At 43.5% G+C, this 21227-nt stretch overlaps 1 protein-coding gene and 1 long non-coding RNA gene across 2 annotated transcripts in view; one reads left to right on the top strand and one right to left on the bottom strand.

Moving 5' to 3' along the window:
* Positions 1-9178: 9178 nt before the first annotated feature.
* Positions 9179-14325, bottom strand: LOC137863320 (uncharacterized). Its single transcript, XR_011100865.1, has 2 exons — positions 13531-14325; positions 9179-12491 (listed from the first exon to the last, which is right to left on the bottom strand). It is a non-coding gene; the product is annotated as an uncharacterized lncRNA (long non-coding RNA).
* Positions 12963-21227, top strand: part of HDGFL3 (HDGF like 3) — a 38037-nt gene continuing 29772 nt past the window's right edge. The window contains exon 1 of the mRNA XM_068696377.1: positions 12963-13195. Coding sequence (XP_068552478.1) covers positions 13112-13195 — 84 coding nt within the window. The 5' untranslated portion in view covers positions 12963-13111. The remainder of the gene's footprint in view (positions 13196-21227) is intronic.

Genomic DNA, 21227 nt, shown 5'->3' on the forward strand with positions numbered 1-21227 from the left:
GCTTCTCACACTTCTCCTAGATATAGCTTAGAAATTCCTGGGCTGCTTGGCTTTTGATTTTTTGAAGAAACCACCTGTTTTGTAGTCTTTGCCTCACACAAAGAGCCCATTGACCTACCCATTTCAGTGATGTTTAAGGGACAGAGGATCCTCTGATACCTTCTTCCTATCAAATTAACTTTTATTTGATTTACAGTAAGAGCATCATTTTTGTGGTAAATAGAATAAATGGCAATTGGAATGTTTAAAATATACAGAATATATGACCTTAAGTACATGGTCACACTTACACTGATTGGCCTCCCTGACATGCGAGAACAAATACATCACTCAAATATATGTTACATTATTTATGGCTGATCATAAATAAAACTAACATTGTGATAGCCTTTGCTATGATATTGGGCCTGCATTGTTGTTCATTTCTCAGATGTAGGCTGTAATGTATGTACATAAACTGTATGTACCTAGGTTTTGACAAACACTTCCCAAAGATACGGGCTCTGGCTCTGCTGGTCTAGTTGCTAGCCATGTGCAGAGCAAGGAGAAGGTTTCTGATAATTCCATGCATTCCACCACAACATACCCAGACACTGTGTGAGCTTAGCTTGGTATTGCTTATCTGCATTGACATTTTATGTTACTTAAGCACTCTGGTGGCCATTTTAAAGTAGAAGGAGAAGCACGAATACAAGTAAGGCATACTGAGCGCTTGCCTTTCATGTCATCCAAAAAATATTCTAAAAGGTCTAGTGACCTAAACTGAAAATAATCTGAACAGGTTTTAATACAAGCAACAAGAAACATTCACAATAAATAAATAAATAAATAAATAAATAAATAAATACATAAATAATAATAATAATAATAATAAACATGGCCAGTTTAGGATGGAAGTTACAAAGCTGCAGCTGCAAGTTGACTGCATTGTTTCACAGAGGCTCACATACTGGACAAAAATTTACTTGCTCTCAACCCTGATGAAGTAACTGAGGTTGCAGCTGGAAAGAAAAGGTAGCCCACTGAATCCTTTAAAGTGCATTGTTTTTATTACTATTTTTACCTGTCGTGCACAGCATTAGCATTGTAAGGAAAGCAGTAGTCCTAGTACATGTATTTCTGTAAACAAGCTAATTTTAGAGAAAGACATCATTTTCCTTTTGCACTAGAAATAAACTGATTAGAAGTACAATGGAAAGCAAGACTGTTTTTGGAAAGTCTGCTTTGAAAGCCAGTTTAAAAGCATTTTTATGTTATAAATAATCACAAAAATGAATATGAAAAAAATGTATAGATGAATTTTGAAATTGTAGAGGTTTTGGCAAGCAAGTGGCCCTTTTTTCATGGTGTCATCTGTTTTTACTTTTACACTAAAGCAGCCCTGCGGTATCCTTTTATATAGTGCAGGAGCCCCTGGCTGGGCCTCCCTGACTTCTAGTGCAAAACCCACCAAAATGTAAAAAAAAAAAAAAAAGCTTTCTATCCAAATAGCAAAAGCCATGTGTCAAGAGTGCATATGTGTGTGCAACAATATAGAAATGAGTTGTGTGATTTCTGTAGGTTTTACAGATTAGAAGTGAAACTAGTTTTGTCACCATATTGACACCTTCTCCTAGATGAAGAATTCAGACTAACCAGAAAAATAAGTTCAGTCTTGGGACTAATCAACCTTTAAGATGGAATAAATTAACGTTTTAAAATCAAATCCATCCCCAGAAGAGATGTTAGTCCAGAAAGGGAAGACTCCATTGAATCCAGCAGAGATTCAGCTGTTGACATTGCATGGGCATATTCAGATGTATGGTGACACAACATCAAGAGATAAGATCTTCAGACTTTTCAAGTGAGAACCCTTAGCTTGTAGATTTTTTTCATATGAAAGTGTCTCGACTACAACATAAACTTTGTTCAGTCATTTATTTTTTTGAGTTTTATGTAGGACATCAGAGTGATTCAGTCAGTATATGGATAGACAGCAGAAATAAAGCTCCAGGCCTTAGGAGTTTCACAGCATAACCCAGATTCCCATCGATTACAGTAATAACAACTGTGCATGTTCTGACTTGGCTTCTGCTCATTACTGCAGCAGCAGCTCCCGATAGTACTGTCCATTCAGTGGGAGACTGGAGCTGAGCATGCTGCATAGTGGGGCAGCAGCCTTTGACATGAATGAACTACATCCCATGAATCTGGAGACAAGCATTTAGGTGCTCAAAGCCCTATTTTTTAAGCGTTTGAAGCAAAATCTTCAAATAAAGGAGCTTGTGGGGCACTTCACTCAGAGAAAAAAAAAAAAAAGACAGAAATAATCCAAACCAGAGTGGTTACTGACAGAAAAAAGACACTGTGGATCAAAGAGGATCACAGCTGTGGCCAAAAAATCAAGGTAGTTAAAAACAGGGTGCAGCAGTACCCTTGTTCCCACTGATACTTCCATCTCTAAAAAACGCTGACAGAGACTGCACATAAACATTTTATTCTCATGTCACAGGACGGTGCTGTATTGACAATGATAGATTTCCTGGCAAATGTTAGTGTAGAAAAGACAAACATATGGCAGCACGATGGCATGACACGGCTATTTAGACCTCCACCTAGCCCCTCGGGGATTCTCAGGATCAGTAAGACCAGGTAGGTTCCTTGTCGTGTGTGTGTGTTCACACACATGCATGTGTGTCAGAGAGAGAATGAGTTCATACACCATGAAATAAAGGAATGTATAGGTAACATTTTGGGGGTGTGAAGGTTTATATCAGCTTCGTGTGCGTGTATTCCACTGAATAGAATTTTACATTATATATTTATATATAGTTGAAGTAATATTTAGTATAAATTTAATCTAGCTTTTCAATAACAGTCTGTAAATGGGCAGAACCATGCAGTTTTACACTTGCAGGTTTGTGTGAGCATGCTTCCTTTCGTTGCCTTGTGCAACAGAGGGCTGGGTACACCCTGACCAAATTATTCCTTCTATTAGTGTCAGCAAAGTTACCCCAAGAGCATCTGGCCTAGTGACCTTTGTTACAAAGCCAATTATTAAATTGCTATTATTATAAACTACGTATTTGCTGAGAAATGAAGTCCTCACTTTAGTTTGTGTACCTGTTGTCACTTTAATGACTTTGGGAACTGAACACAAAAAGGAATCACCTTTTGCCTGTTCATTTAGAGTCCCATTTCTGAAGCAAACAAGCAAACAGTGTGCACCAAGTCTATATAATGGCCAGTACTAGACATAAAACAGCTGATGGTTTTCAATTATACAATAACCTGCTGTTACTGGTTCATATTACCAACCTGCATCTTGATTGTTCACATCCCGCGTTACCATTAATGTTATGTGGATGTTATTGTTATCCAGGTAAGCAGTTCACAGTAGCTTGAATCCTTCCATGCTGCATACTGGGGTCTCTGTACTATGAGTTCCCTAAGCTACCAGTGTGAAGTAAGAACCATCCTGGGAGGCTGGTAGCGGACAAAGGAGCAAATTGCAGCCCACTACCATTTCATACCATTGCTGCCTGAGACTTACTCTTCACACAGGTGTATGTAGTGGATTTTCTCCTGTGTCGAGGTCTAAAATACCACATACATCCAGAGCTAGACCTACAGAGAGGTAAGCTCTCTGCTTAAACTGAGGCTTGCAGAGCAGCACAGTTTGAACTAAAGGGCTGTGGTGCCTAACCAGAGGTACCAAGTCTTTCTACTTCTTTCTACTGTTCCTCTGTTAGCTCCAGAAATTCACTGTTGATCACGGGATGACAAAAAGCAACTGTGAATGATTGAACTTTTTCTCCTCCGTGGGCAACAAAGACTGACTTTGACCTTCCTAGGAGCAGCATCTGCCCGGTATGGGAAGCACTCAGACCCCGTGAAGTTGCAGAACTGCAAGTGCAAGACCATGCAATACAACCAGTTAACACATTACATGAATGGGCAGAAGATTTGGATATCAGTCAGTCCTCAAGTCCCTGCTCATCTCTAGGCAGGCAATATGCCCTTTGAAAGTTTCAGTGGGAGGTTTGCCTGAGTAAGACAGGAGCATCCTGTCCAATGGGAGCAACACTCTATAAATACCTTTCCATTATGAGACTATCATTGCCAATTCTGTTTGGCTGCTTCATCTCATAATATTCTCTTTGACTTTCTTAATACTAACCAGCCTAAATATTTTATGCTTGTCTTCCAGCAATATACTAAGCCCCTTGCTGCTACTCAGTGAAGATGGGTATCATTTTTCTGTTTATTCTGAAACATTGGAGTTCTCTGAACTACAGTGGGGAGGTTTGAACCAGTATTTATGTTCGATAACATAGCGTCCATGTAAACAAAAGTGAAAGCTAAAGAAAATAAACAAGTGGCCAGAAGCAAGCCATTTCCTTACCAAGGCATTATGTGGTATAGAGAAATATTGTCGCTTCTCTAGAAGCAAATGATTTTCTTGTCTTATAATATTTTGTATATAAATCTGTTAGGATGAGTATTTATCATTTAGTAGTATTTCTATTGTGTTTGGAATTTATTAAGATTTTACATTTTAGCAAGTCATTTCTCAGTGATATGAACCAGGAACAACTTCTCTGTATCCAAAGTAGAGAAAGTGGCATAAGCAGTAGCAGAAACAGCCCCTTTGACTTCAAAGAGACCTAGTGCATATTGGCTGTTTGCTAGCAAGCACAGTAGCCCTGATTTATTATTATTCTATTTATTATTTATAAACACATAACTTTCCAAACTCAGAAGAAGAAAACTGTGCCTTCTTTGAAGAGGGCAGTGTTGAGGAAAACAAAGTCAGACTATGGGGAAAGGAATACATTATACAACAAAGGGATCACTGAAGTGCTGGGCAAAGTCATGCTAATTACACGTTAGAATCTTAATTGTCATTAAGCATGCTAACTTCCCTTCCTCCCCCACATCCTATCCACGACCTCTTATTATCCTATATACCACTTCAGTTCCAGGCTCTTTACATTCCTACACCAACCCTCCCTCATTAGAGATGTGGGAGACCTAATCAGCTGTCCTGAGTGTCCAAGAGGGATGGAGTTTTGGGAAAGGAATTAAAAAGAAATGAGGTAGTGATTTTTGAGAAGCAGCATATGAGGGACATGTCGCAAGCAGAGAGCACAGGCTGGAGAGCTCTGAGAGACAAATAGGTGAGCAGGATATTAACTTTGGCATGGCTAACGGGGAAACAATCAACATGTGGCTGCCACATGACAAGATGTAAGTAGGAAGGGGCAGTCTTGCAGGCCACTGCAAGAAACATGATCTGGAGGTAGTGGGTATGTGGAATGTGTGAAGAAATGTGCTTTTAAGGAGTTCGCAGGGGAGCCAGCTGGAACCAGTTCTTGTGTTGCTCAGGGTGGTGTGCTGATCTTTCAGAGTACACCAGAAGGCTGAAGAGAGAGCGTTTCAGACCAAGTGTGGTGGTAGGTTTGGCAGCTTCAGTCCCTCCCTTCCAGCTTCCCTTCACTCCCTGGAGAGGAAAGGAGTGGTTGTCCAAGGACCTGAGTTCTTCTTTGTTGGGAATCAGAAAACGAAAGAAAATAACATGCCACATTTTCTGTCTGGCCAGTGATGACTTAATTCTTTCCCCTGCAGCCCATCAGGTGCAGTGACATCCATATAAACTGCCCCAAGCCCTCCATTTTCATCCTGGCACCTGTCACTGAAGATAGCCAACATAGTCTTCACTCTAAGCATCACCATAGCCACTCAGCCTCTGCTGACTGCCCTCGATACCTTCAATCAAGTGATTTTCTAGTTCTTACTCCCAGGCCCCCTTGAGCACTAGTAACATCCAAGAGGTGCAGAATGAGGGTGGAAAAGTGAGAAAGAAGCAGCAGGATGCTTGGTCCAGTGAAGCCAATGTGTAGAACACGGTAAGGAAGAATATTGCTTTGCATTGACTTGAAAAACAGGGTATGAGGATGGGAGAGACCAAAAAAAGAATACGTAGCAGTGATACTTGAAGAAAAGTACCTTCACAGAGAAGAAAACTGTTCACGGAAAAAGAAAGGTAAGATTTGAATGCAACCTAAGTTGCATGGATGTGGAGGGAGCTGAGGATAAGACACATTTTATAGATTTGAGACACCAAGAGGATGGTCACATTGACTGTGGGAGCAGAGGATGATGATGTAAAAAAGTTTGAGATGTGACATCATAGGAAAAATGCTGAGGGATTTTATAATGATTTCAGCTGAGATGGGATGACATTGCAGTAGCACTTTGGATTCTGTTAAACTCATGTTGATGCCAGGCTATCCAGGAAGAAACACCTGACTGAATTAATTCATTATTTTTCCCATGATAACACCTATGCATCCCACTTTATTATGAAATTCAGAGCTTGGGTTCTGGAACAATAAATTCCAGAGCAACAGGTAAATCCCAACATCAAACTACTGCTCCTGACAGGTTTTGTGGTACAAAACTCTGACAATCTCAAGAGCTGTCATGCAAGATACATCATTTCTTTCTGCTCCTCACTTTCTGGCACTGTCATTCAGGTGACATAAAAGTGAAGCTACAAAGCTCCTTAAATATATATGTTCTGCTGTCCATGTTGAGATGTAATTACTCATTAAGTCACATTCCAAAGGCTACTTTGATGAATACAAGAGGGCATGTGAGAGAAATCTGTTCTCCTCTGGTATTTATGAGGGAAAACTACAATGGGGTAAGTGTCATGAATCTGGCACTAAATTTATTGTTCATGCCAACTCTCACAATATTTCTCACCAAATAAATTTCTAAGGCTTCAGGTGACACACTTAAAATATGTCTTCGGAGGAGAAATGTCTGTTGCAGGTTTTCTTTCCTAGGTATTATGGCTTTATAGCTTTAGAGATCAAGTTTGTCACCTAGCCTTTCTAGGAGACGCTTTATAGATTAGTATATTAAATGGAGATGAGAAGTCATTAGTTTCATTGTAATGAATGATGTCTCTACCAAACACCTTAAAGTATGGGAACAGCAAAGTAAAAGAAAACTGTGCAACTTCTGTCCAACAAGATAATCTTCTTACCATAGATAATTATGTTTATTGTCTATTAATGAAAGTACTAGATTTTGATGAGCATTTCTTAACAAACAGCTGCTAAAGGATCTCACATGCCACAAGAGAAAATCCAAAGAACAGCAAAGTTTCATAGGCAGGCAGTTAAATGTTGGGAAATACCCAGGCCCAAGCTGCTGGTGCAACTTTAATTCTGCTGTGTTGGATGGTTTGTGATACAATCTTTAATAATCTTATTATGGATTTTTGTTTGTTTCTGCCCTCATAGAAGTGCTCAGTGTGGTTACCTGACTCAAGCAGGTCACAGAGAGCCTGATACCTTTGAGTGCAGTGTCAAAGTTTCCATTTGAGCTGATGAGTTAACTGGCAGCACAGTAATAGATCATTGCAATCATAGAATCACTTTGGTTGGAAACGACCTCTGAGGTCACGAAGTCCAACTGTTACTGTAGCAGTGCCAAGTCTACCACTAAACCATGTCCCTAAGCACCACAGCTACATGTATTCTGAATGCCTCTGGGGATGGTGACTCAACTACTTCCCTGGGCAGCCTGTTCCAATGCCTCAGTGCCTGTTCCAACCCTTTCAGTGAAGTCTCTCTATGGAAAAGTTACAGGCAACGAATGAGGCATATTGGGCCACAGAATTTTGATAGATAATGTGTGGATTTGTTTGATATATTCTAAGATACTCTGAAATCTTTATGTTCTTCCACATGTGGCTGCTTTTGTCCGTCTCCTAATCCTTCTCTGCTTTTCTCATGCCTTTCCCAGGCTTTATCTCCTGCTCCCCTTCCAACTTCTCCCAGTTCTCTCTCAGCATGGATAGCTGGTCATGCCCCTCTGATACACTGTCTGGGTACTAGGAGGGAAACAGCCATTTTTTTCCTCTCACGAGCATTGCTTCCACAGTCATCTCCACTCATGAGCTGAATCACATTCACCATAGCCTAGAGCATGTTTAGTCCAGACAGAACATCTGAGAGTTGTTTATCAACCTCTATTGTGTGCATATGAATGCTTTTCAGAATCTTGCAACTTGGCTACATTTCTATGGGTACTTATAGGACAGCAAAAGGTAACTGGCAATTTGGTATTTTTACAGTTATTTCTTCTATCATCATTGTCAGAAGAGATTTAATTTTTAGCCACACAATCATCATGGAAAATCTCAATGGTTAAATTCTGAAAAATATCTAAGTAACTGAAAGCAAAAGTTTGAATTGGAAATTGTTAAGCAGCATTCACTGTAGGCATCTTTTGTTTGTTGTAGCTTCATTTGAGACACCTACAGAGCACAAGGAGCAACAGCAATGCATACTTGCTAATAACATTTCCAACCTGTACAAACATTTCCAGGTAATAATGGAAGGCTCCCAACCACACAAGAAGTTAATTTTAACTGAAGTACTCCAATCTTTTTTGCCTCTAGGATATGCATTCACACCTCTGCAGCATGTAAAGCAATCACCTTGAAGATTGTCTAATTTAATATGATTAGGAGATTGCTCCAGTGTATAACATAAGAAGATTCAGGGAACTGGATATATATAACCAGCTCCAGATAAGATACACACCCTTCTCCCTTCTAAGCTTATTACAGAGAAGGTTTGAGATCCCCTGGTGAGCTTCTTATCTCCAGTAATTAAGAATATCCTAATGAGCATGGTAAGTGCCTTTCTGTGCATGTTGGGATGGACATATAAGATTATGGCATTTTTCTGCTGACCTCAAGTAGTTCTGGGACTGCAGACGGTGCTCTCAGACGTGTTGCATGGGGGAATGGCTCAGTTGTGACTCAGAACGATTTCCTATTAAAATATTAAAATAAAATAAGCACTAGCTTACTACATACATAAGCAAAATACTAATCATTGTAATCATCACTGACACATTTTTACGTACAGGAAAAGGAAATGCAGAAGGAAAGAAAATTGTATCAACCATAGATAGACAAGTCAAAAAATAAATATTCAAAATAAGTATTTTTTTCAATGTCTTACAGTAAAGTTGATCATACAAATGGCCATGCTGCAGAGCATTTATAGCCTGATTTTAGAAGGGATTTGGGTGGAGAAAACAGAAGTTATAGGCTGGCCAGGGACAGAATTTTAGAGGCAAACATAAATAATATCAATAATAATGTCAATAATAATATATAAAATTTTTATTGTATTTATATAATTATATTATAATGTGTACAAATAATAATATGAATAATAACATATTACACATATATAACATAATGCACAATATAGGCAGCATGTCACAAAATGGCCAGCATGAGATAGCAAGGTGAATAAGGTCCATAGACAGGATAGCATAAAAATGTCCAACAAGTATATGATCATGGAATATTTCTTGCAAAATTTATGTGTGTTTAAAACTGTATTCATGACTTCAAAGGGTGCATTTGGAATTAAGCCTTTTTTGTCCACATAGGCTTTTCTTAAGGATTGACTGATGGATTTGACCACTCTGTTGAATCGGTGGTATTCTTTCTCTGTGAAAATTTCCAGCCAGGTATGTGGCTATTTTCTTCATATGAACAGGGGGAAATGATCAGGACTGGCTTCAAGTTTCTCAATAGGATACTCAAGAATACTGTTTCCTGGGAATTACTGGGAAAGCAAAATTCAGCAGTGTGGCGGTAGCTTCAAGATAGTTACCTCAGACACCATCTGTCCAGGGTGACTCATGGTTTCATGACTGACCACACTCCTGGCCCTGCCACCTCTCTGCAAGGTCCTGCTGGGCCTCAGCCTTCCCCCTCTTCCCCTGTTTGTACTTTTATATACTACCTTGCTCAGGAAGCACCTGTCTGACAGGCTGAGAAGTGAGAGAAAACTTGGTCGCATCGCTCTGGGGAGCTTTGGTGGAAGGAGGGAGCCATCCGTGCTGCAGGTCTCCCTTGCCCAGTGAGGACACGGTGTTGCTGCCTCTGGGACCTGCTGCTCCTTTGTCTAGGCCTAAAGCAGGCCCAGCTCTTGACTTCTGTAGGTTTAGGACCCAGCTTATAAATATGTAGCCTGTATATATTAGCAAGCTCCAGCATCCCTCCACTCACATTTATGATCTGCAGCTGCTCTTGAAGTGTTTGGAAGAAACCCTCTTTCCCACTTCTGTGCAGAAGAGGTAGATACCCTGTTATCCTTCATAACAGGAGAGGAACAGTGATGTAGCAGAACTGTCCCTGTGCAGAAGGTCTTTGCTTTTGTCTGCTGTACTGAGTGGCTGATAGGGTTATGCACTCACACTAAGAAATTCCTTTGTTGTTTGCACTGAGGTAGTTTTCTGTGTTGTTAATGTGTGGAGCATTTGATTTCCTTTTTAATTTATCAGCAGGGAAACTTGTTGCTTCTTCCATCCTTTCCCAGCAGCTTAACCACAGCTTGATGGTGGGACTGTTTGCAAAGTGTATTTAGGAATTTTCAGCTGGCCAAAGCTGAGCAGAGTTCTTACCTTGGCAGCTCTTTTACCCACTGCAGCCTGTACACAAGAGAAAAAGAGAGCTGCAACCTTGCATGTCTATGGGGTGAGTTTTCTTTAGAGCTCTACTGTGTGATTACCTTCGCTGCAGACTAGAAATATTATTCACTCACTGCATCCTCTGCAGACACCAGTGCTGAGACAGAGAGAATTAAAAAAAATGAACATTTTGATGAGATGATTCAGTTCAGAATCTAGCCACTTTGAATTCTGCTATTCTGTCATTTGCAATACACTGGAAGAAGTAGGCATACTTTCTGCTCCTTTCTGATTTAAGATCATTAAATAAATTACTAGAAAGAGCTATTAATACCAGTAAATGAAAAGCAAATAATGTAAATAGGAAAAATAAATCAGATCCACCCCTCAAGTAAGTATTCTGGAGATAAAGGTGGTTTGGGAAGATAATACAATATGAGAAGTAAGATGCAATACACAGAATTATTCCAAACAAACTCAGATCAGAGTCCACAACTCCTGTACTCAGATATTTTGTATTTTATTTGTTCTAAAGAGACTTTAAACTGAAGTGAGGTATGAATTTAAAAGGATGCGAAATCCTATCTGATGTGAAAGTGAAAGTGAATTGTTTGGCCACATGTCTCTACTGAAGGTGGCTGCTCTGGCAACCCTGTCACTGATCTGGGTAGTTCAGGCACAGATAACTACTGAGCAGAGTGCAGCCTAATCACCTGAGAGTTTATTCAGCTTCTTGGATTTTTTTTCCATTGTTAGTCTGCTACTGATACCTGAGTTAATGATTTTACAGCCGTTCTTCCCCCAGCAGAGAAGCCCTGTTTTATGACCCAAAGTGACAAACTTTGTTTACTCATGCACTGCCAACAGCAGAGTTTGGGTACCACAGTCCTGTTATGGGGACACCATAAACAGTGAGAGTCTTCTTGGTCCTGTTCCAGCCCCAAAACAGGTGCTAGAAGAGGTGTTTGCTCGTCTCCTTTCTCTGCATACCAACCCCACTGGCTGCCAGTGCTTGTTGTGGCCCACTTACTTCCTTCCCTAGATGTAACCCTGTGGCTTTCAGCCACTGCTTCCTCCTCCATCTGCCTGCTGCCAGATGCTTTCCTTGGGATGTGGATAATCACCCAGACAGAGCCATCTCCCAAAACCCAAAGGTGATAGCTGGCATCTTGCATGCTACAAGCTCAGCCAGACCTATGGAAAAACCTTTCCATACTTTTCTGCTTATGACCAAGGTTGCAGGTGCTTTCATCTTTTGCTCCTCTAGACAATCCTTCAGTATAATAAATGTCAATAACAATTGATTTATGAACATTACAACTTAACTGGTAGCATTATGGTAAAAATAGCAGTATCTGGGTTTGGGAATTGTGAGTTCTCAATGGTTTCCTTCCACAGACGTACAGGCTTTTAAAAATTGGCATCGTCTGACAAAAGTCAAGCCCCTGACATCCTCTGTGGGCAAGCCCTTGTTGTTGGAGATTGCAGCTCCAGGTCTTCCTGGTGCTGCAGACTGTTATTATTGTGATATTTTTTTAATGTGTTTTAGGGTGCTAATGAACATGGAAGGGCTGATGGTGGAGTGAGTGTGGCTGCCGGAATTGGGAAGACCCAGCAGCATGCCCTGGGCCCAGGCCTTTGCTCTGGGGCCTGCATTCTGGGCGTTCTGCCTCATGAAAAGGGCCGGGGTGAGCCCAGGGGTCCTGTGGCAGCGGGTGCAGCCGCAGCCTGGCGGCGGGGTGTGCTCGGGGGGCCGGGGCACCCCAAGATCCGACCCAGGCCAGGTCTGGGCCTTGGTGCCGGGGCCCCGCAGGCCGGAGGGAACGCGGGGCCCGGCTGCAGAAAGCCGCAGGGCGCAGCCGGCGCCTCCTCTTCGCCCGGCCTCCATGTCAGGCGCGCATAAAGAACCATGTCACGCTTCAGCTGGGGAAGGAAGGGCCGGGAGGGACGGGAGCCGCTCTCTGCTCTCCTCTTTTCACAGAAAGCGATCTGTGTACCTAGAAAATAACAGGAAGGGAAAGCGCAGGAGAGGGGGGGGGAGAGGCGGGAGGGGATAAGAAGATCCTGTTTTCGGTCGCTGCCCGAGGAATAATTCGGAGGCAGCGGCTCCATCTTCCCGGGGCCGCGGCGGCTGCGGCGGGGATGGAGCGGGCGGCGTGAGGCGGCTCCGCACGGGGGGGGCCGCGGGCAGCGCCGCCGCGGGGTGAGGGCTCCCCGGCCGCCCCCGCCCGGCCAGGAGCCCCGCCGCCAGCCGGCTCCCTGCTAGCGGGGGCTGCTGGGGTTGTGTCCAAGGCCTCCCCCTCCTCCCCCGCGTACACACTCGCGCTCACACTCACACACACACACACACACACACACACACACCCCATCTCCTCCCGCCGCCGCCGCCGCCGCTGCCGCCGGAGGAGGAGGAGGAGGAGGTGGAGGAGGAGGAGGAGGAGGAGGAGGAGGAGAGGGATCGGGGATTGCCCGCGGCCCGGCCCCGTGCCCGGGCGCATCGCACCCCGCGGGGGCTTCGCCCGGCTGCCCCCGGGCGGCGTGTGCGGGGCGGGGGGTGCGGGAGGGAGGGAGGGAGGGAGGGGGGGGACACGAACGGAGGCTCCCGCGGCGGCTCCCGATGGCTCGTCCGCGGCCCCGAGAATACAAGGCTGGAGACCTGGTGTTCGCCAAAATGAAGGGGTACCCGCACTGGCCGGCCCGGGTGAGTACCGCGGCGGGGGAGCCCGGCACCGACACCCCCCCCCCCGGTCCCCCACCCCCGGCCCGCCGCCGCCGCCGCCCCCCTCGCCCTCCCGCGGGGCTGGCAGCGGCCGGGCCGCGGCGAGGCTCAGCCGGAGGCCCCGGCCCCGGCCCCCGGCGGGCGGGGGGGCCGCGATGCGAGCCCACCCCGCTATTATTGTGCATCTTTTCTTTGATCTGCAGATTTCTCCCCCGGCCCCCCGGGAGGAGGAGGAGGAGGAGGAGGAGGGAGGAGGAGGAGGAGGGAGAGAGAGAGAGAGGGAAGGAGGGAGGGAGGGGGGCGAGCGCGGGCTGTACCTGGATTGTTATCGCGGGGAGGAGGCTTTGGGAGCCGGCAGCCCTGCCTGCGTGACAGCGATGCTGTTTATTATACGCCCTCCCTCGCCCCGGCCCCCCGGATCCCCCGTGGGGCTGGGGGGGGGGGGCCCGCCGCCGCCCCGGGCCCGGCTCCGGCCTGGCGCGGGGACGGGGCCGAGGCCTCGGGCCCGGCCTGGGTCGGGGTCCGGGGGACACGCGAGGGGAAGGGGCCGAGGCCTGGGCCGGGCTGGCGGCGCCCTGAGGGGTGCGGTGGGCTCGGGGGGCACGGCCCGCGGCGGGCAGGTGGCTGAGGCGGGCGGCATCGCGCCCTGCGGCCCCCCGGCTGCCCCGCCGCACGCCGGGCCTCCGGCTCTGCCTCTGTCTTGGTGCTGTCTCGCACCTCGCTGAGTTTCCCTCGTAGCCCTTTGTCATCTTTCATTTTACGCCGCTGTGATGAAAGTGAGGTGGAAGAGCATCGCGGGCATTTGGCAGTCACATAAGCGCCCCATTGTATTTAAACATCCGCGTTCGCTGCAGCCTCAATAATGCGGAGCAGAGCTTTCTCCAGGGGGGTCTGGTACCATGGCACGCTTACAGGGCCTGTCCCTTCCCTCCTTTTTGGTCACCATTGTGTAAACTCATTGCGTAACACGCGTTGTGTGAACTCATTAGTAGGCATCGAACAGTGGGAGTCTATTTGTTGTCTTCTCCAACCTTTCTGGGACAATTCCATGGCACTTGATGTCCTAGTCAAGGAAAGTTGCTGGCGTTCCTAACCTGTAAGAGCATGAAGGTAATGGAGCGTTGTGTGCAATGTGTACGGAAACAGAGAAGGGCAGGATCAAGATAGACACAGATCTAGCATTACCCTTCAGGAGAGAGCCCGGGGAGAAGATGAGTGTAAGTGGTGGGCAGTGAATGGAAAGGCTCTCTGAGTGTAGCTGAGGAAGCACCTGCGGTGGTGTTGAACAGCAGATACTCTGCAAGGAGTGAAGGCCAACACCACAGGCTTAAGCAAAGGTTGGTAAAGAAACAGTGAGAGGGTTCTAAATATCTAGAAGCATGTAAATAAGGTGATGCATTCAATTATTTTGGCAGAGCAGACTAAAATTAGCATGCTAAAGGACAAACTTAATCAACACTGGGTTGTGGTTTTGTTATTCTATCATTATCCAGGTTGCTGGATATATACCTAAAAATGGCGATTTATGTCAGCAGAATAGCATGATCCACTGAAAATTGACTTCTTTCTTACCTCTGTTATGGTTTAATTTACTGTGAAAAATTTAATGGGAACAGTTGAGACCATAATCACATGGAAGCATGTTGATCTCTTTCCTTTCTGAGCCTCTGCAAAACTCCCGTTTGTTTACCTAGAAGCATAACAGGCCCTTTTGTTTTAATGACTTTTTTTTCCTTTTAAAAAAAATCACTGTATGCTATGCAACTGGTCAAAGCCTTTGACTAGGTGTCTAAATAGGTTTGTGAATGACAATAATCTCCAAGAGAGTACATCTTCATTAGGGAAAAATAGGTGTGCTATTAACAGAACTTACTTCCTTTGTGCAGACTAACAGGATGTAAAGTTCAAGCGAAGACAAAGCAGTCTCTAGTTTTAAAATGACTTAGCAAGCCGAGGTAGAAACTGTTGAGAGCCCAGAGTCAACCATCAGGCAAGAATCGAGCAGGCAGGCTGGGGGGTGTTGGTGTTGGGTTTTAGTTCACCTAAACATCAACAGGTACAGTTCCATTGTGCTCCTGCAGCATGTGGAGCAGCTACATACAACTTTGTGTTAGATCAGGCTGGTGTCTGCCTGCAGCTGCCTTTCTTGTGGGAAATGCTCTTCATACTGTCTTTACTAGGACTTCACCTCATCTTCGTTGCCAGGTTTTGCCTGATGCACACTTCCTTAACTCAAAGACAAACATGGTGAGAACACTGATCTTCATTTTGTTTCCCAGAAAACATTATGCTATACCTGTGAGGAGAAAAGAATTGTTTGAGTTGAGTCAAGTCTGATATTCTGATTAATTGAATGCCTTTTATCCAGGGGATTAGCTTGTTTCCAAATCCTTGAGTGTTAGCTACCTACTTCTTCATTCATTATGCAATTAGCACGTTTGGTCTTTGTATCCTCATGTGAAAGTCGACATGTTTCATGCTAATATACTAGCTTAATAATACAACTAACAATACATTTAAATAGCAATGTTATTGTCGTACCACATGGCGCTTTGCATGTCTGGGACCTTTGGCAGGAATTTGCTGTGCAGGGACAGGCTTCTTAAACTGTGTTTAATAAAGCTGAGAAGTGTTAAAGCAGGGCAGGAGAACTGCCTACCCTGTAATGAAGTGCACAGGCATTACTGGCTTGGCTCTGATTCAACCGCGTGTTTCCGTGTGCATGGGCACTGTCATACAGAAAATCTCGCTCAGATCTCAGAAGCAGCACAGCTGCCTTAGTGCAGATCTGCCTCAGTTCCTCTCATCTTTCAGTAGGTACAACACCCGTGGGCCCAGCTGGCCAACGTGGCACAACACTGCACCTGTATCCAGCAGAGGATCTGTCCTAGATCAATCTCTAGTCCTACACCATTAGCTTCCCTTTGGAGTTAGGTTGGTCTAAGGATCAGCAAGAACCAAGCTGATTTTCATCACTCTGGGAGAAGAGAGAGAAACCTTAAAGGAAGTGGCCAGATAGCAATGATTGATACACAGAGGGACCGGTGAAAAATTTTATCTAATAATTGATGGTGCGTTATGGCAGTCAAACTGCATTTCAGGTTTCTTTATGAGTCAGTCTAGCATTAATTTGAAAAGGATCGAATTTGCCACACTTAGCCAAAATGGTAATGGCCAGTAAATGTTATCTTTTCATAGCCTGATAAAGTAGAATTGGTGAATAAATGCACTGTCTTCAAAAGATGCTTTTAGATACTTTGTACATGAAAGATGTCACTTGGGTCTCACCACCTGGGAGGGCTGCTTTGCATTTTGGTATCGTGTTTTCTGGGGCAAAGCCAAAATTTCCTTTAGCTTAACTGGAGGACCGTGAGTAGATTTTGAGTTTAGGCCCCAAGAATTGGAGCTTAATAGTAAGAGCAGATAAAATACTGGCAGCAGTTTACTTTAACAAGTTGTTGGTTTTTGTTTATGTGCACCTGATCAAAAATGTGGAATAAATGCCAACTGGCCGGGTCATCGGTTGCTGTAGTCCAACTGATGAGCAATTGTGTATCCAGAGAACACGCAGAAAGAGAAGGAAGGCTGCTGTGGTAAAAATACAGGAAAAAAAAGATCCAATTCATTGTACATTTTGTGAATGGTCTTTGCCTTTGAAGCACTAAATCCCTCTGTGTCTTAGTTCCCTGTTTTTATAGGACAAGTAACAGCACTTTTCCCTTTAAAAAGGTGTTGTGGAAACAAAAGCACTAACACTTAGGAGTTGCTTGGCTACTACTGAGATAGGAGTTGTGTTAGCACACATGGACAGAAAGATCTCTTTCTTCAGATACCCAGCTAATCTAGGATAGGTGTCCTGGTTTATTGAGAAATAGCCCCTTGAATGGTCACTCAGATGAGATAGAAAGGGAAGACTGGTGGTAGATTCAGAAGGATCAATAATGGTGTTTGCTTTATGAGCGACCCTGAAAAAACAATAAGCACTTAGTTGCTGAAATTAGCTACTGATTTAAAAATAGGAAGGAAGCTGTTAATGCCGCGGTAGAGAGAGGAGGAAAAAATCTGGAATGACCTCAATAAAATAAGAGCATGCCCAGGTAAATGGTTGATGCCATTGTTGAGCAGAAATCTAGGCTCATGCAGACAGGGAGACAAGAACTAGGTTTGGGTAAACCCAGATAGTTTGTGTGGGGATGTTTAAGTTGATTTGGGACAATACAAAACAGATCCAAGCAGGTAAAGCAGTGCATGTTAATGGAAAACACATGGATGTCTAAAGCTGGGTAGAGCATTTCGTGCTGGGAGAACACATCCTTTAAAGTGACAGTGTCACGCCAGCTGCTTTGAAGGTGCATTTAGTGTCTTGTGAGTATAAATTTCCTGTTTTCCAGACTCCTGCTCTTGTGTTCCTTTTGTCCAGTGTCCTTATTTCTGTTTTGAACTAACACCTACCTGAACGCCAGGTTTGCTGGGTACCTGACAATCCTTGTGTGTGAACATCACTGTTACAAAGCATCTGCCGATAGCAATGACAGAGTGGCATTTGAGACACTTTAATATATTGGAGTTTTATATGGGTATGAAATTCTGAGTTTATTGCTTGTAGTGATACATAGTAAACGCTGCCATTTTAACGGGAGCTAATGTCTGCGGCAGGCTCGGCATCATAAATGTAAGGATGATTGCATGATAAGTTTTAGCTGAGTGAGTCTTCAGTATAGCTTGACTGTGCCACCCCCCTACAGCAAGATGTGAAAGTTAGGTACCTTAGTGTAAGAGCTGAAATAATCCAAGGGAAGGGCTTGAAACTAAGCTCATGTTTACAGACTTTGGTAGACTAAAGCATAAAAAGATAAGGCTAGTAATACTGTAGTGTTGCAGTTCAGTACAGTATTAAAGAATATTAAAAATAATTATTGCTACGGAGTGACAGAATTCCAGAAGATTTTCAGTGTGAGAAAAAAAATTTGTAAAAATGTATTTTGGACACTTAAAGCATAGGCATTTTAGTAAATAAAGCTTTCTTCTCCAGGTCAGTGAAGTGGATGAAGCTTTGTGGGTTGATTTTGGTGAAGCTCTCAGTATAGGACCAAGGCCTGTGCTTTGACAACCAGGACCGACTTTGGTCAGTTATAATTGCACGTATGGCAGATTGGAAATATTAAACTCTCAAACACATCATAGAAGAAAGACTCGACTCTACATTTTAAGTGTTTGATATTTAAAACAGACCATTTGTTTTCTTATTAGTATAAGGATAAGGGAAGGTAGGTTTTCCCTGGCAGGGTTTATCTTTTTTGGCAAAGAATGACAGACAAAAATCAGATTAGATCCAGAAAACTTCAAAGGGTCCATCAGAAATAGACAACAGATCTTTCTCTGTGTTTTTCTGCCAAAACCCAGTCTGCAATCTTTTGAGTTTTTCTCCTTGGCCATTTGGGACCTGTCCAGTCCTTCACCATGTGCTTTTCTCCTTTTTCCCCTTTTGGTTGCTCTGTTTTATGACATCACTTTTGCTGTGTTACTAAATATGAGTCTCCTGTGACTTCTCCTTTACCAATTCTGAGCTTCTTCCTGCTCTCTCCCTCTTTAATTATGTACCTCACTCATACATCACTCCTCAGAGATCTGCAAGCAATTTTTCAGGCAGGTCTCGGAGATGAGACATGATGTGCTGATCACTGCGAAGGTCTGTCATAACCAAGGAACTAATTCTGAGGTTGTTGGCTGCTTCACGCAGCACCCCCATGAATTCTGTGGAGGTGCATCTGAAAAGAGACATTTAAGGCCAGGAGTTCTTTATGGAATTGCTTTTTGCTCTCTAAGTCTTCTGCACCAGGTTGAAACATGTTGCTTAGATAACTTGAGCTTAAACTTTTATTTGCAAATATCTGGTCATATTTAGAGAAGGTGTGAGTGCCTTTCCAGTGACTTCACCAGCTCATTGAGTACTGTTTCCTTCATTTCCTAAAACAAAAATAACAAGGAGCGAAGTGTGAATTCTCCTATTGTTTGGAAGGTGAGGAACCTCAGCAGCTGATGTTCTTTATCCCTGCTCTTGTGTTCTGCTGTAAGTGTGACTTGAAAACAGATTTCATCTGAGGTTTGTAGCTTAAAATGGAGTTTTTATTCAGAAAATTGAATCATAACTTATACTAAAACCTTTCCAGTTGCTCTTGCTTGGCAAATGAACCATTTTGGGGCCAAGGTGTTTTATGTTTGATGATATCGCGGACAGGAATATTTGTGAAAGCTTCTTTAAAATAAGTTTTTTTAATCTCTCTTTTTTAATTAGTTCAAATAACTATCCCCAAATGTGCAAGTCTGTTCTTTTTGTGTAAATGACAATAGAGGAATATATTTTCTCCTGCAGCATCATGTTTTACAAGCCCAAATGAAGCCAACCCAGAAGGAAGGCAGTTGACTCAGAAGTTTTGAGGCAGTAAGCATGTAAAGATTTTCATACCCGTTGCGTGCAGGCTTTGTGTTAGATGTTTTTCTTGCCATTCCAAAGCTACCAAACAGATCTCATCAAGTAACCTCATGGACATCACTGCGTAGATACATGCTTTGTCTGAAGGGAAGGTGCCCCTTTCAGTCAAATCTGTAGCCTGTCAAATTAATCTGCATGTTCTTACTGTTAGCTTCCATTACGTGTATTAATTGACAGGTCTCTTCTGTTTGTTATTGTGTTAAAGGACCTTTTAGGAGACCCAGCTGGAGTGAAGCATAGGCAGCAAAACAAAGGCTGAGTTTTCAGTCTTAACTCTTCATTTCCTGATTTCTCCATCCTAATATTGAATTGATGATAGTTTTCCTACATTTAGGGTAATAAAAATGTTACAAGCAAGTGATTGCTGTCAGTAAGTATCTGCAATTGTCATCTGAGGATAGATGAAATGATTTCCTGATAACGCTGGAAAAGTGATGACAATGTAGAGATCTTTCACATTTGAACTGTTTGCAGTGGTGTTGTCTGAGCAGTAAAGACCTTCTCACTGTATGCTTGGGAGGCATAAGGAGAAGGAGTCTGCCCGAGGCCTCGCAGTAATACTGTAATTCAAGTGATAAATATAGCAACAAACACTGGAAAGTAGCCTGTGTGGAGCAGGCAGGAAGAGGATGTGGAGCCAGCTTTCTAAAGGTGTCAGGAGTTAGCTGAACGTCAGTGCTTTGCTCTATCTTTAGGTACCTTGGTGCTTTTCAAGTCTGCCCATGTCATCTGTGACTCGTACCTCTAGATACCACGGGTATCCGTGTACGTGTGTGCCTGCACGTAGCTGTTCTGTGCGTGTGTACACACCGGGGTGGACACAAGGGATGCTTCAAACATAGGAGTAACACGGTGCTGTGGCAGCACACCACTTGATTCTGGACTCCAGTAGAGGCAGCATCAGCAGAGAAGGGCCCGGTAGTTTGGCCGAAGCACAGTAGGAACAAATAGAATAAACAGTTATTTAAAAGATTCCAAGAAATATTTGGCAGACAAGTGAGTATCATGAAGTAAAGCTTTTAAAACTTAAAGAAGGAAATGGATCCTTGCTTCCTCCTCTGGGGAAGGGCGCTGCATTACTGGCTTCGCACTTCTGAGATTGTTTCGTTCTTCTGTGTAACAGCCAGTTCTAAACCTGATACAGAAATTGGAAATAAATTGCACTTTCATTTCCAGTTCTTCATTCTTCTACTTGGACTGTTTGACAAGACAGTCTTGATAATATATATTTTTACCAAAACAATATATAAGACCCGGCTATTTCATTTTATTTCATTTTATTGTTACAGAAAACAAAAGGAAGGTAAGATAGTTTATTAAATACTACAGCATCATAACAAAAGAATGAACTTCCCATGTTATGATATTGTTCCTGTTGCCCCGTTCTGAAGTTCCCCATCCTTCAAATGGTCCCAGGTCAATCCAAGTAGTACCTTGCACATCACTGCTGCTCTGAAAAGACACATAAAGTTCTTGAATTTCAGCAAGGTTTAATCCCCATCTCCCAGCCTTTTGTAAACC

Source organism: Anas acuta, chromosome 12, assembly GCF_963932015.1.
Source record: "Anas acuta chromosome 12, bAnaAcu1.1, whole genome shotgun sequence".
Taxonomy (NCBI): Eukaryota; Metazoa; Chordata; class Aves; order Anseriformes; family Anatidae; genus Anas; species Anas acuta.